General features: G+C 32.8%; 1 protein-coding gene and 1 non-coding gene across 3 annotated transcripts in view; both read left to right on the top strand.

Annotated features, from left to right (window-relative positions):
- Window positions 1-9,516, top strand: part of LOC143232090 (proliferation-associated protein 2G4-like) — a 77,167-nt gene extending 67,651 nt beyond the window's left edge. For both annotated transcript variants that reach the window (XM_076467160.1, XM_076467159.1), the window contains 5 exons: window positions 533-584; window positions 2,726-2,820; window positions 5,984-6,111; window positions 6,964-7,107; window positions 8,663-9,516. In XM_076467160.1, coding sequence (XP_076323275.1) covers window positions 533-584; window positions 2,726-2,820; window positions 5,984-6,111; window positions 6,964-7,095 — 407 coding nt within the window. In that variant the 3' untranslated portion in view covers window positions 7,096-7,107; window positions 8,663-9,516. The remainder of the gene's footprint in view (window positions 1-532; window positions 585-2,725; window positions 2,821-5,983; window positions 6,112-6,963; window positions 7,108-8,662) is intronic.
- Window positions 9,517-13,522: 4,006 nt separating this feature from the next.
- LOC143232921 (U1 spliceosomal RNA) lies at window positions 13,523-13,686 on the top strand. The gene has a single exon (XR_013017881.1). It is a non-coding gene; the product is annotated as a U1 spliceosomal RNA (small nuclear RNA).
- The last annotated feature ends 1,968 nt before the right edge of the window (window positions 13,687-15,654 follow it).

The raw sequence follows: 15,654 nt of genomic DNA, 5'->3' as shown, positions 1-15,654 counted from the left end.
ACACAGTGTTAAAATAAAAATTTAGAAATCACTGTAGGCTTACAGTAGTTGGCTGCAATTAGAATAATTCATACTGATTTTTAAAAAAATAATAAAACTTCAGGTTTTTCTAACGAGGCATCTGAAACATGACTTCTGTAATTGTCTTCAAGAAATGTATCTACTGACTGTAGGTGTGTATGGATTTATTTTTTTTTTAGATCAATTAGTTTACCCTTGTATTTTTGGTAGAGGCATTTTATTTTGTTAGTATATTATCTAGGAAGAGAACTCTGTTTAAAAATATTGTATAAACAATAAGTATTTTGGAAATGCAACAGAATATGTAGACAAATAAATTTAATGTTAATAAAAACCCAAGAATGTTTGTACTGATAATTATCTTGAGCAAGTTTTGTTGTGCACAATTCTACTTGGTATCACTCACACATACATGTATGAAAAAATAAAATTCTACAGAAATGTAAACCTTTAGTGATTTAGAAGTTTCTTTGGGTAAATGGGAATGTATTATGTTGGTTTTCTTTTGCAGCATTTTTCAGTGAAGTAGAAAAGAAGTTTGGAAACATGCCTTTCACTTTGAGGTTATTGTCAAGATTTTTTATTTATGCATGTCTAATTTCAAATATAATACTTAAAACATAAGGTAATAGATTTGAAAGTTCATACAAATTATTTAGTTGCTCTGTTGTACTTAAGAAACTTAAAACTTTTTATTGTAGGTTACATTGCTTTAATGGTTGATGATCATTGTTAATGAAATGTTTCTTTTATACACACAAAAAATATGCAACTATCACATACAAAGAATGATTTATTAAATATTTTATTTTCATATATTAATTATAAATGTGAGATATTTTTGTGTGTATGTGCTTGAATATTTGTTATGTTCAGGAGTTTGCAAGGTAAATGTCGAAACGTTTTTCATTTTGTAACTAGTGTTATGTTTACCTTTAAAATTTAGATTCTGTGGTCTGTTCTACACCAAGTGTTTAAGATGGGAATGATTTCTAGCACAAAAATGTATGTTAAGACGGCTGTTATGGTTGTTAGAACTTATATTAAAATAAGTAGAGAACAACGTTTCCACCTTCTTAGGTCATCTTCAGGTTACCAAAGAGAAAGTTTGCAATTGACTGTTGCCAAGCACATGTCTTAGGAACGAGAGTGTAAACATGTAAGGGATTGTAGGTGGTGTTGCACTTAACATACCAATATCTAGATGGCTTTTTTGAAATATTTCTGTTAAATTGAGAAATTAACTAACATACAGTACTAACATGTGGATTACATTTTACTGTTTCATATCAATCTTATTAACATTAGTTCATAAATTAGTAGTTGAATAACATTTTGAAAGGAGTCAAGAAATACAAAAATGTAGCTTTTGACCCATGTCAGTAGGGAAATATAAATGTATTCTTAAAGCAATTGGTATGAATATTGAAACTTTAATTAAAATAATGTACATAACGGTGTTTTGACCTTCTTAGGTCGTCTTTAGGACAACAAAGTTTGTAATTGACCATTGCTGGGTACATATCTTGGCAACAAGACTGAAAAGGGGCACAGAATTGTGAGGGATGTTGCAGTTAGATGTTAGGTTAGTAATTAGAATAGGCGTAAAGGTGTTCCTTTATATTGGTTTAACTATGGTTTTTTGTTTTATAAGTAGGGATTCTTTATTTTTATATATTTGTATCTCTACTTAGTATCTTGGTATTTTTCATGGTTGTGTTGTGTTTATTTGATTTGCAATGTTCAAAAACGTGTGAAGGTGTTTTTTTTTGGTGTTCATTGAAACTAGTTTCCATTTTTCTGCTTGTTTCTCCATTATAAAAGTTGTGGCATTTACACTGTATTTCATAAATAATGTTGGTGTTATTTTTGTCAGTGTAGTTTTTACATAGTATGGACTTTAGTTTTGTACCTGGTTTATGAATAAATTTGATGTATAGTGAAATGTTGTGTTTTGTTATAGTCCAGTATTGGTATTTTTCTGTGGATTTCTGTTTTGAATTGTGTGTCAGTTCTTGCAATATTGAGGTTGAGAAATGTTATTTGGTTAGTGTATGGAGTTAATGTGGTTGAAATAAAAAAAGTGTGCATCCAGCTGTTATATTGACACAATATCTGTACCAGTATAGTGGTGGGTGTAAGACTGAATTGATCACTTGAGATTTGATCTGTATCATGAAAATGTTGGCTAGAACTTGTGGCATGTGATTGCCCAGATTTAAGCCATTTATTTGTAGGTCAGTTTTCAAACTTTTTTTATTAACCTGAAGATGATCTCAGAAGGTCGAAACATTGTTCTTTATGTTAGTTTAAAAGTTTTGTTACCCACACCAGTTTTCTTGAGAATACATTTTCAGTCATTTTCTTGTAATCGGGTAAATATAAGTATTTGGGCCATTTTCGATGCAGACATTAATAGTTTTACATAAAAGATGAAAAACTTGTATTACTCATTGTGATAATGTTAATCGTTAACATATAAAGCTAATGTTATTGTTAGGTTTTTAAAGCTACATTGTTTTATGTGGTTGATTTGAATAGATAATGTGTTATAAGTATATGAAGATGTTTTAGTAAAAGTAAAGGAATTTATTTTTCACTGATTCATTGAATATGTATATCAAATCCAGGTAATATTATTTATAATAATTAAACTATTTGTTTTGCTATTGCACATATACATACTTTTCTGTTCTATCTTTAGGGCCTTGGAAGATGAAAAGAAGGCCAGGATGGGTGTGGTAGAATGTGTTAATCATAAACTAATAGAACCTTTCACAGTTTTATATGAAAAGGAAGGTTTGTTGATTGCTGTATACTATTTTTTTTAAATTTATTGATTGTGGAAATTTAGCATAATCATATTTGTTATTTTTATAAAAGATATTTAAGAATAAAAATCATTATTACAAGGTAACTACATGAACAAAAATGTTGTAATTGTGTCAAAATTTTGAGAAAAAGAATTTCTGGAATTATGTAAGTTGCTCCCTCTCTCTCTCTCTCTCTCTCTCTCTCTCTCTAATCATCTTGTTTGTTTCAACTTTTGAAGTTTTTGCCAGCATATAACCATTTCAACACAGGCATGGTCCCTGTGGTTGACCCTGTAACCCTTTTGTGCTTATTACAGTTTTCATTCGATTACTTTTAAATTAGTAAACACATGTTCACAAAATTTAGTAGATTATCAGTAAACATTTCAAGGCTTCCATATGCAAATTTTCATATGTTTTTTATCAACTCTTGATGTTTGTTTAATCATGTTTTTCTCATCGCTTTTTATTTTTACATGTTGCCAATCTAACATGTAAAGTAGGTTTTATTTTAAGATTAAACGTACTTTTCAGATTTCACATGCAATGTCCCTATAAAGTTCAGATAGTTTTTATCAAGTATTTCTTGAGAAAAAGTTTATATTTTTGTTATTTTCGTAAATGAAGCTCTGTAGGGGTTCATTCGATTTGACCAATCTTTTGATCACCATATCAATAAATTTAGGAAATGAATATTAATTATGCCTTTTTCATTCTACAATGACTATGGAATATAAAACAAAAATGTAAGTGTTTAGACCAAATAGCTTAGATTTATTATTTTAATTATATTCACCTTTATGGCCGGGCATGGCCAGGTGGTTAAGGCACTCAACTCATTATCTGAGGGTCGTGGGTTCAAATCTCTGTCACACAAAACATGCTCACCCTTTCAACCATGGGTGTGTTATAATGTTATGGTCAATCCCACTGTTGATAAAAATTGGCAGTATGTGGTGATGACTAGCTGCCTTCTCTCTAGTTTAGGGATGGCTAGTGCAGATAGCCGTCATGTAGTTTTGCAAAACTTCAAAATAAACCAAACCAGATTAAACTTTAAGCCATGCCTGAATAACAATGCAGAAGTTACAATGACACAGCACATGCACTCGTGTTACCATATCCAATAACATAAAACTGTTATTCGTTTTTACAAAGTGTCCTATCTGGGCTTTGTTTTAGTGGACTAGCATTTGGTAAATTACAGTCATGTTTGAATAATTATAAATATATGTATTATTACTATTTACTAACAAGTTCTTAAACATATTTTTCTTAAAACATAGAACAGTAAATAATGTAGTAAAGCAAACAATTATCTCTTCTTTGTTATTTTATAAAAGATATTTAAGAATAAAAAATCATTATTAGAAGATAATTACATAACAGCAGTTTTTGTGCTGTTTTAAATTTTTGTGTTGCTGCAAGAATTGTATGTAGAGAATGTGAAGGAAAATTATTTGTTTTTGCTTTCAGATATATTTACAGTTAAATAACCAAAAAATTATACATTTCTTCATTTGTACCATAGAATTCCATTATTAACTAGTTAATTACTTAGCTGCTTTTGTTTCCAAACAATAACAAAATCTTGAACTGGCTGAAGACTGTACTTACCAGCACAAAGGTTTGTTTTGAAAAAAATGAAAGAAAACTATTTTCTATGAAAATGGCCAAGAAAAATCACTAAGGGGAAATTTTGAGCTTCCATTGGCTTACTGACATGGCATATTAGAAGTAAATGTATATAAGGGACCATTTCCAGAACTGAAAGAGGTGAGCTAGGACCACTGTGTTTGTTGCACTGCATGAATACAGTGATAGCTCAGCAAATAAAGATCAAAAGATTCTATTTTACGTTCTAGTTTGTCAATATTTATATTTTGAGTTCTTAATTCAAATGGAACTATAGACTTTGTATTTTGGTGTCACAAACATCTAATTTGAACCAGTACTGAGTTTAACATACCATGTGACACACACAAATCAACGTTTAGATGCATTTGTTTGATATTTACTTTTACATTACAAAAAATTTAATAATGTTTAATATGAAGATGTGAATTATTGTGTACAGTTTGAACCCAAACTTAGGGAGATAAGTTCATAGAATAATAGTTCAATAAAACTTTCAGAGCAAGTCAACAAATGCAGTGACATGGCCTATGACCCATTAGCTGTTGAGATAGGGTTAATAATTTATTGTGCTATTAATATGCATATGAATAAGTAAAACAACGAATAGTAAAGGATGTTTCACCAAATTTCTGTGAAAGTATGTTATTTGTTAAAAAATATGTAGTAGTCAGTCAACACAACATGTCGGAGTACAATCATTGAAACCTGCTGGGATGTAGTACAGGAATGTTCAAAGAAGCTACACTTCTGCAGGGATATAAAACTAAGTGTTTACTAAAAAGTGCTGATACAATAAACAATATTCATGATAATTATGCTTTTTACTGGAAAACAAAAGTAATTATCAGGCAAATAAAAACTTTTTAAAGAACTTACAAGTTAGTGTCAAACAAGGTTGATATTTATACAAACTTATGTTGCACCAAAGCTTACATTATGTAACATCAATTCATAAAAGTATTTTTATTTAAGAGTTTTGGATTTTATTGTATCATCTATCTTGCTTATCATATTTTGCACTACTTTATTTATTTAATATTTTTGGTAATATATTTATACAACATTAAATTTCTGAACATTTGATAAATCGTTCACATTACTTCTTTGTCTCTCTCTGAGAGACAAAACATGAAACCTTTGTGCTTCCTTCCTAACAGTTTTGATAAATGGTCCATAAAGGCAAAGTGAAGCAGAATTTTAACCAGACAAGGTGCACAGTTAACCACCAGCAGTGTAAATTAGTGATGACGTTTTTGTTGATATTCGTTGTCAAATTCCATGTGCAATACTGGCACTTTTATGAAGGATCCAAACAGTTACACAAGTCCACGTTTATGAACAGCATGCAGCTAATGTGAGATATAAGTTAACAAGTATCTTTGGTAGATATGCTTCAAACAGTTTACTGATCCATTCACTGTATGCGTGTTTCTACATAACATTGCCTTCTGTTATTGTATGTGTTAATGTTATTATGACGTATAAAACATGCTCTACCTTTCTTCTCACAGGAGAACTGGTGGCCCAGTTTAAATTTACTGTATTACTTATGCCTTCTGGCTCGCACAAAATAACGGGTGAAGCAGTGGATTGGGACATGTATGAAACAGAACATGACATTAAAGATGATACCATCAAGGTAAATTTTTCAGCCACTTATATACAATTATGGGAGAGTATCATTTAATAAAAAAACAAGTCCTTCTCTGACAACAGTTTTAAATTTTTGTGTTGCTGCAAAATTTGTTTTGTGTTAATGAAAAGAACCAGCCAGTTAAACTGTGTATACTGTTAAAAAACAAGCCAATCTCAAAACACTGAGGAGTCTTTTTGTATATTGTTAGCAATGATATTTGGAAATGAGTCACACATAATGTTGCAAAATCCTACTAGTAAGCTAGCAATAGTTAGGTTAAATGGAAAACAAATTTTTGATGTAAGTAGCTTTTTAAGAGTGAAATACAGGTTAATTTTCTTATTTGAAAGTATGTAAATATTTATACTAGTAACATGTTTTTCCATTGTAGTTTACACAAACTACCACATTCATGTGCTTTGCTCCAGTAAACTGAAAATATATTTCAGTATAGATCTACCACATTTGAACACTAATAAACTGTTAGAAAGTGATATAGATTTAATCTGCTGCAGTGATTTTATTGTTAATAAATTTATTTCAATTTATAGCTAAACTTGATAATATTGTATGGATTCTTTTAGTGGTTTATGCAACATTGCTGTTGATATGTAATAGTTTTATATTGACTGTCATTGTTGAGCTACTTGATCATTTGTGTGTAATATGAGTTTTTACAATAAATATTTACAGTTCTTTTACTTTAAAGATTAAAGTTGGTATTCAGGCTATTAAAACATAAGTAACTTTATACTGTATAAAGTCTCCAACATTTTAAAGTATATGTGTGACATTAAAATAACTGTTGTAAAAACAATGACAAATTTCTTATCTGACATAAATTTGTACTTGTAGGCATTACTTAGCAAGTCTGTGGCACCTAAGTCAGGAAAAAAGAAGAAAAAGAAAGCAGAAAAGGCAGTAGCAGAATCAGTGGAAGGCTTAGAAAAAGAAGACCCTAACATTAATACGAAAGGTGAAGACTGAGAGCATTTAAAGGTAAAACTTCAAAATAACTTGAATGCAATGAAGGTTAGTCAACCTTCATCAGTACTCCTGTGGTCAGTATGGGCCCTGACAATAAATATGTTTTCATTGATCAGTTATATTTTTATGTAATTGTCACATTATCGTCCTCTGACACAAAAATTACAAAACTTTCAATGTTTTGCAGTCAAATAATTTTTGTGAATAAAAAGTTGCATGGGGTCCATGAAGACACCAAGTAATATACAGATTTGGAGCTCTGTGTCTTCATCAGGCATTGTGTGCATGCACTTGCAGAGGTTATCCGTTGTGATAAACAGTGATTATGTATTTAGATCTCTCCCAAAGCGAAGTAATATGCACAACTTACTTCAGGGTAATCTGCAGAATCCCCATGTAATGCAGAAAGACATCAAATCTGCCTTTGTAGATCTAGGATTGCTTGACACAAGACTGCATACTGGTCAAGATTTTCCAGCAACAAAACACGATGTCATCTTTGTCAAAGAATCACGGACAGCAATGCCCCTCAAACCTGTACAGCATGTGGAAACCATGTCTGCACTTATCACTCTACACCCAGTGTATAGTGTGATGAGTGTTTGTAAAATGACTGGTAAGAGATATGAGAAACACTTTATGTTCACTCAGAATAAGTTTTGCTTATATGTTGTCCAAAATTTGGCATTAGTTTATCTGTGAAGCAAAGTTTGAAATTGGTCGACCCTCTTGGGTCCGTTGGGACCTCAAGAACATTTTTGTACAATTTGTTGGGTTTTTTTCATTACGTTATTCAAGAAATCTGTTTCTTCCTAGCATATTTTATTACTTTTAATTGTGACATGTCAGTTAGAGAAGAAGTGGCCCTATATTATCGAAATATATGTCAATGACGACAATTTTTGTGTATAAATATGAGAAAATGGATATAAGTAAATTTCATATTTCTTAATAATAAATCACATATTATATACTTATGGTACTCAGTCTTTCATACAGTGTATCTGCACAATGCTATGAGAAGCAAGTAGGCTAACTTTTCAACATCTAAATCATAGCTTCAACATTTTGATCATTAAATATACGAGGGGTCCGTATGGCCCCAGGTGTAAGGTGGATATTTTAACGTGCACTAACAAATGTTAAAACTAATAAATTTAATTTATCTGATTTAGCATTGATATTTGACATTTTTCATCTTTAACAAACAAATGATTTAATTAGGGATACCTGTTCCACAAAGCTTCATTAAATGCCTGTGGTTAACTCAGTCCTTTTTCTTTTCTTAAAATAGTCCTATTCTTTGTTTTCATGTGTAAGAAGTTTCCCACTAATCTAAAGTACTGTAGAATCACATACAATTGTCCTTTTTTTTTTTTTCTTGTAGGTAATGTAGTATTAACAATTTGTTTACTGTCAAGGTTTTTTATTTATCATGTCTTCATGGACTGTTCCTGTGTTAGATATTTAAAATATCAATTCTTTGTAACAATTTTCACCGATGTAGGTATTTTGTTAAAAAAAAATATATATACATTTTTGGCATTTTTGTTTATTTATCACTTAGGAGGAAAAGGGCAAATTTCAATGAAAACTTACTAAACCAGCCGAGGAAGCAAGGATAGCCAGCCTATCATGGTTGGTCATCACATGCAGAAAAAAAAAAAAAAGTGTACAGTACCTGATCTTATCCTTGCTGTGCCCTGTGACATGATGTTGCCTTTGTTCTTTGTATTTTTATACTGACTTTATCAAATTAATGTTTAGAATGTTGATCTTGGTTAATATCATCACACTTGACACAATATGAGAATTTTTTTTACTTCATCTTATAGTTTTTTATCATTATACCTCTTTGTGCAATCTTTTATTTACAGTAGGAAATTTCAAAAGATGTCTTGGTTTGAAAAACATTTAGTGAAAGTAAGTTCTTTCAGTCTTTTGGTTATGGGGAAAAAAGAACAGGTTCTATTTGTGTTTAGTAGTATTTATTTGAAGCCTAAGCTATGAAGGTAATTGTTTAGAAGTCTTAATCTGCAAATGTCCATTCTGTTTTGTAAATAACATGAACATTCAGTGGAGGATTTTTTTTTTTTTTGTGCATGTAATTTAAAACATTTTCTGTCTGTGTGTTATGGTAGTGGTTATCTTTCAAAATTTATTTTATCGGTAAAAATGACTAAGTGTGTAGTTTGAAAGATACTTTTCAGTTAACATTATATAAATGTTCAAGAGTAATTGTAAGCTTTTCATTGTTTTTTATCATTTTAAAACATTTTTACAGTTCACTGTAAAATAATGATTTAAAACTATTATTGATCTTGTGGGAACCCTGATGAAGTGTTTTTATACATGATGTAATTGGCTGAGACTGTGGGTCCATGCTTGTCTTTACTAAATAAAACGCCCTTTTGGAAAAAATGAATGGCATTATAAATTATTTCAAGGATACCATGCACTGAAATTATGTCAGATCAATAATTTTTCTTGTCACAATTATCTTGATATCAGCTGTGGTAACTTTACAAAGAAAAACATTTATTCTGATTCATTTACATTGTTCAGGTAACCAAGAGTAATGTGCAGTGGTGTAATTAAAGAATAATTCAAATATTTAAGGATATTTTATTTTAAAATTAAATCCTTCTTGAGGTTTTATTTTATATTATTGGCAGGTCAATGATATAATTGACCTACATTCATTGTTTGAAAAAATAACTGGATAAGCAAAAAAGAAAAAACAGCATAAATGAAGTAGTAAATTGCTCTGTTATAATGATTTCATAAAGTTAACTTAAATTTATAAAATTTGTCTAATAACCTGACATAAAGCGATTTGAAGGCATACAAACGAGTATTTAACATTTGAAGAACCTTCGCCATTCTTTGTCAAAAGTGACGTGCTAGTTTCTTTACTCGTCAAAATAAACCAGTTTATTGAAAATGAATAAGTCAACATTTGTCCTTCAATTTAATAGTGAATTTTCTTTTCTTTCATTGAAATGTTGGGCTTCTATGAACACTTCTCACCAGTATCACAGCGGTAATTCTGCGGACTTATAACGACAGAAACCCAATTTCTGTAATTATGGTGAGCAAAACACATTACAATCCATAAAGTATTTTTTTCTTAACTACAAACAAACATAATCTATGAACTCTGTTTAGTCGAAATGTATCTCAGGTCGCTTATCATCACCAACGTGATTTTTTTTTTTGCAAATATTGTGTGTTTTAGCCGTGGATGTGTTATAATGTGCGGTCAATCCCACTATTCGTTGGTAAAAGAGTAGGCGGTGGGTTGTGATGACTATCTGCCATCCCTCTAGTCTTACACTGCTAGATTAGTGACGGCTAGCGCAGATAGCCCTCGAGTAGTTGTGCGCGAAATTCAAAAAAAAAAAAAAAATTTTAAATAAAAGAAACAACCATACAACTTATTTGTACCTGCAATGTTGTTGAAAAAGAAACAAAATACAGCGCTAGGTGGCGTAGTCGTCAAGACGCTTCCAATCGAGAGGTTAAAAATCTGACATATGTCTTTTACGTTTCATAAATGTGAAATTATACAAAACGTTCTATTTTATATAAATAACGTGCTAGATAATAAAACGTTCCATTATAAAGTTTGAAAGTTCTTTCGAGTATTTACAAAACGTTTTTCAGACTAATTAAACATTTTATTTTTACACCTTATTTAAAACTACAAAGTGTTGTTACATAAGCCTTACGCAAGACCTTGCTATCTGGATTACCTTCAAAAACCCAGTGCGTTCAAGAAACATGAAACAATCTGAATAACAAGTGGAGAATAACAACTAAATCGCAAGCAATCACGTTTAACAAAAATCTAAAATGACAAAAATTACTCTAGAAAAAGCAAAATTCTAATTCGTAAATACGCCTATTAACTTGAGCAAATACATCACTTTCGACAAAAGATTAACATGAAAAAAACATGCAGTCATAAATCAAAAAACGCATTTCACATTTAATGACTTTAACTAGCAAACACTCACTGCTCACTAAAGACCATAATTCAAATATACAAGTCATAAATCCGTCCGTTAATAGAGTATGGATGTCAAGTCACATATAATATGTCAAATAACACTTCAGAAAATCGAAGTACAACAAAACAAAATGCTAAGAGCAGCATACAGATTACCATCATACACTCCCGTAAACTATATACACCAAATCAGTAACTTACCATCACTTAGAAACAGACTAACAGAAATGTCATACAAATACTATTTAAAAGCAGAACACAGAAACAAACTAACTGCATCACTATGTGAATTAACCAGTGCACCAACCAAATTTATTTCACCATACAACATATTTCAGCAATTACAAATCACACAACAAAGTACATAAAGGATAAACCTTACGTATATAATATGTATTTCTTTTTCAGGTCTCGGGCACAGGACAGGTAAATCTTTCGGTGCCTGTCCTGTGAAAGTGGGTTTTCTCGGGGCACTCCCGTTTCCCCACATCCAATTCTCAGGCATTGAATCTTTAGATCCCAGCCAAGGCAACATTACTGCCCTGCCTTGAAACGGGTCGTCTCGCGTTCATATTTACTTTGGCATCTGCTTTTTGGATTCTGGCCTGGCTGGTCTCTCCGGTGCTGCCTTTGTCTCGCTCATCAGTATTATGACCAACCATACTCCTTCACCTAAAAAGAGTCAAAATAAAAGAAAGGCAAAAACCCCAGGCAAATTTCAATAATTTTTCACGAGAAGGGAGGAAGAGGAGCCACAACGTTCCTGATCACCCCAGTTGGAGAGAGAATTCAGATTTCTCTCTCTCTAAACTAAACCCCTGCCACGTTAGTTTGCGTTTGTGTTTACATAAGCCTTACATGAATAGTACAGAACATTTTCGTTCATTCCTAGCTTTGACACTGAGCAAGTAAGACGTGTATTTTCCCTCCCCTTTACCAGCATGACGTTCTCGTTAACTGGTCCCACTGTGCCAATCTCGCCACCTGTCCCGCCCGTAATCGTCGACGGTCTGCCACCCCACCTCTCGCCTCTTCAAATAGTCACGTTTATCGCGCAGGCTAAACCTGGCGCTACCTTAGACCCATCTAGAACCCGGATCCTTCGCCGGGGAGGTATTCTCCTCCAGCCGTCAACGCCTACGGACTTATCATACTTTTGTGAGCCGTGGAATACTCAAATTAATATCAAATGTTCACCAACTAAGGGCCCATAAACCTTTTCTCTGTTTTCCTGAGAGGAATACACCATTCCATTCAACCGAGTGAAATCAAATGCGCTGTTGAAAGTCAAACAAATTTCTAGATATACGCCGTGCACCGAATCTACTCGAAAGCCTCCAGACAAGCTACCAACTTCATGAAAATAGTAACAACCACTAAACATATTGCCGATACGATTTTACGTAATGGTTGTTACTATCACATCTATCATTTTAGTGCCGAACGTCATCGCCGTCGCTCACTCAATCCGTGGATACCCAAGCAACCAGAATCTGTTTCGCCACCTAACGTATCATCTAATCCGTTCTTCCACCCCACGTCTGTAGTCAAATCGTCTCCTGTCAAACCGCCATCCAATTCTTCACAAACTTTTATCATGAAGAACGACAACCATTCTCAGAAAAGCGACGATACGGCCACTGGTCATGTACAGAACAAGCCTCAGTTTCTCAACAAATTCACTGAGACGTCATCTATTACACTTCGCTCTAAAACGTCTTCCCAGATGCAAACTACACAAGCTACCTATTCGGATAAGTCAACTATAACAGATAAGCATCCTACCATCTGTCAAGCTATTAAAATTAGAATACACAGAAGACATAACTTTTCCCAAACGACTGAGGAATACCCAGAGAATCTACTTGAACAAGTTCTGGAACCCCAACCTGGAGTTTCGTCGTACAGTGCAGTGGACTCACCACTTCTCAATGACTTTCACACGTTAATGATAAGGGTAAAACATTATCGTGACATAGCCCCACTTTTCTCCCTGTGCGACCCTCCATCCTCATGAAGTGAGCTAAACTGGTACTAGCTGGATCATTGGTACCAGCTAGTGAAAGTGGGTTTTCCCGGGGTTCTCCCGTTTCCCCCACATCTAACTTTCGGCATTGGATTTACAGATCCCGGCCGCCCTGATGGACCCTAAATCGGCCCTTGATTTTGTTCGCATATAATCTATGGGTGTCTGGTGTCAGTTTGTCGGTCTTTCGTCTTCCTTGCTTGCTCAGAGTTCGCACCATATTTAAGGATGATCTCGTCCGTCACTTTTTTCGCTTCTCTTTGGGTAACTGCTTCAATATCCTAAAATCACGAGTGGGGCGAAGAGAAAGGCCATCTTTCTGAGCACCCCCGGAGGGGATAGAGAACTTCAAAACGAAATACCTGTCAGTTTTATTGTTGTTATAGAGCATACTTACCTGGCGCTGAGAATGCCATGATCAACAAGGTGGCTTCTCCAGAGCGAGGCTCGCCCATTGCACTCTGGGTGGGTGGAACTATGCCACTATCCCAAACAGGGACAGATGGAGCGTGTAATTTTTGGTAGTGGGGGACTGCGTTCGCGCTATCCCCTGTAGTAAAAATCGAAAAGAAAAATTCAATTTGTTATTAGAGAAATGAAGTTGTATGTAAATAATGAAAAGTGTGTAACTTCACAATGTTGAATCGTTCCTAACTCTCAATACCTCCTTATTGTCTGAAGAGAGATTATAAATAATACGCAACTAAGGTAAACTAAAATTCTACCTTGCTTAAAATGTTCTTTTATACAGTGAAGCTTACTACTGGTATGAGTGTTAAAACCTTTATTAAAATACAGTAGCGAACAATGTTTCGACCTTAGGTCATCTTCAGGTTAACAAAGAGAAAGTTTGTAACTAGGCACATGTCTCAGGAACGAGAGTGTAAACATGTAAGGGATTGTAGGTGGCATTGCAGTTAGGTTATTAATTGGTACAGGTACAAAGATGTTCCTTTATATTGGCTGTAGTTGTTGTATCAGTAGGACTTCTTAGATTTCGCATTTCTTTCCCAACTTGGTATGCTTATGTTGTGTTTGTTTCTGAATTCCTCGCAAAGCTTCACGAGGGCTACCTGCGCGTGTTGTGTTTGTCAGTGTAGTTCTTACATAGTATAGGCTTTAGTTTTCCACTTGGTTTTCAATAAATTTGGTGTTTACTGGAATGTTGTTTTATTAAGATGTTTTACAAATGTTGGTTATCTTTTTCACTGTGGTGTGCAGCAGTGTAAGGTTTTGTAGTTTGTTGTATCCTCGAATTGATTATTGTTTGTTTGTTGTTGATCTAGGTGTGTGCATATAATTTTGTCAATGGTTTGGAAACCAGATTCAAAGAATACAAACACCTTCACATGTTTTTAACACTGCAAATCAAATAAGCACAACATGCTCATAGAAAACGCCCAGATACTAAGTTGGGAAACTAACGCAAAATCAAAGAAGTTCTACTTATGCAACAACTAAAACCAATGTGAAGGAACACCTTTATACATAACTACACTAATGAATAGCCTAACATCAAACTGCAACGCTATGTACGATCCCGTACACGTTTACACTCTCCTTTAATACATGTGCCCAGCAATGGTCATTTACAAACTCTTTCTTTGTTAACCTGAAAACGACCTAAGAACATCGAAACGTTGTTCTCTACTTTATTTTAATAAAAGTTTTTATACCCATACCAGCTTTCTTGAGATACATTTTTACTTCAAGTGTGTTTTTCGTCATCACAAATGATTTTTGGCGTGTTTTTTTCTAGCTACCTCTCCTACGAAATTGCATACATGCAACATGACATGCAAAACAATAATTTTCTGATGAGAAATAAATTGTGAAACAAAAATGTCTACAGTCTTCAGAATGTTTCTTACCTGTTACTAGGATGTCAGAAGCATTAATTTATGCATTGTGTTTTTAGTGACAAAAAAAGGTAACCTCACTGCAATTGGTTTGATTTGAACCATTCTGATACAGCTAATCTCATAAGGTGACATGAATCTTAAAAATTGGTATTCTTTTTCAATAATTTTGCAAGCAATTTTATCAAAAATACATAATATTTATAAACTTTTAAGTTTATTATTTAATTTGTTAATTCATTATTGTTATCTTTTTTTGTTTATGTTTTATTTTGTTTTCCGAAATACGAGTTTTTATTATTGTCGTAACTTTTAGTTCCTACATTATATATTTATGCTAATCGTTTTTGAGAGATATGATGCATTTTTGTTGTTGTTTTACATTCACAGCTTTATTTAAAACTATTGTGGTTGATTTTTCTTGGAGGTAGTTGTATTCTATTTGCGATGGAGGAAATTAATTTGACTGTACTTTGAATAAGAAATATTGTGTTTGATAACAAAGAATAATAGTATTCCTCTTTACTATATACGTATTTAGTTATTAATTATGTTAGACCTTCAGTCTTAGAACCCTAAAAATCAGATTTTGATGCCAGTGGTGGGCAGAGTACAGATAGCCTTTTGTACAGCTCTGTGATTAATTACAAAACAAACAATTT

This window comes from Tachypleus tridentatus, chromosome 11 (genome assembly GCF_004210375.1).
Source record: "Tachypleus tridentatus isolate NWPU-2018 chromosome 11, ASM421037v1, whole genome shotgun sequence".
In the NCBI taxonomy this organism is placed as follows: Eukaryota; Metazoa; Arthropoda; class Merostomata; order Xiphosura; family Limulidae; genus Tachypleus; species Tachypleus tridentatus.
Note: the sequence above shows the minus strand (reverse complement) of the source record. Positions and strands in the feature narration are given on the sequence as shown.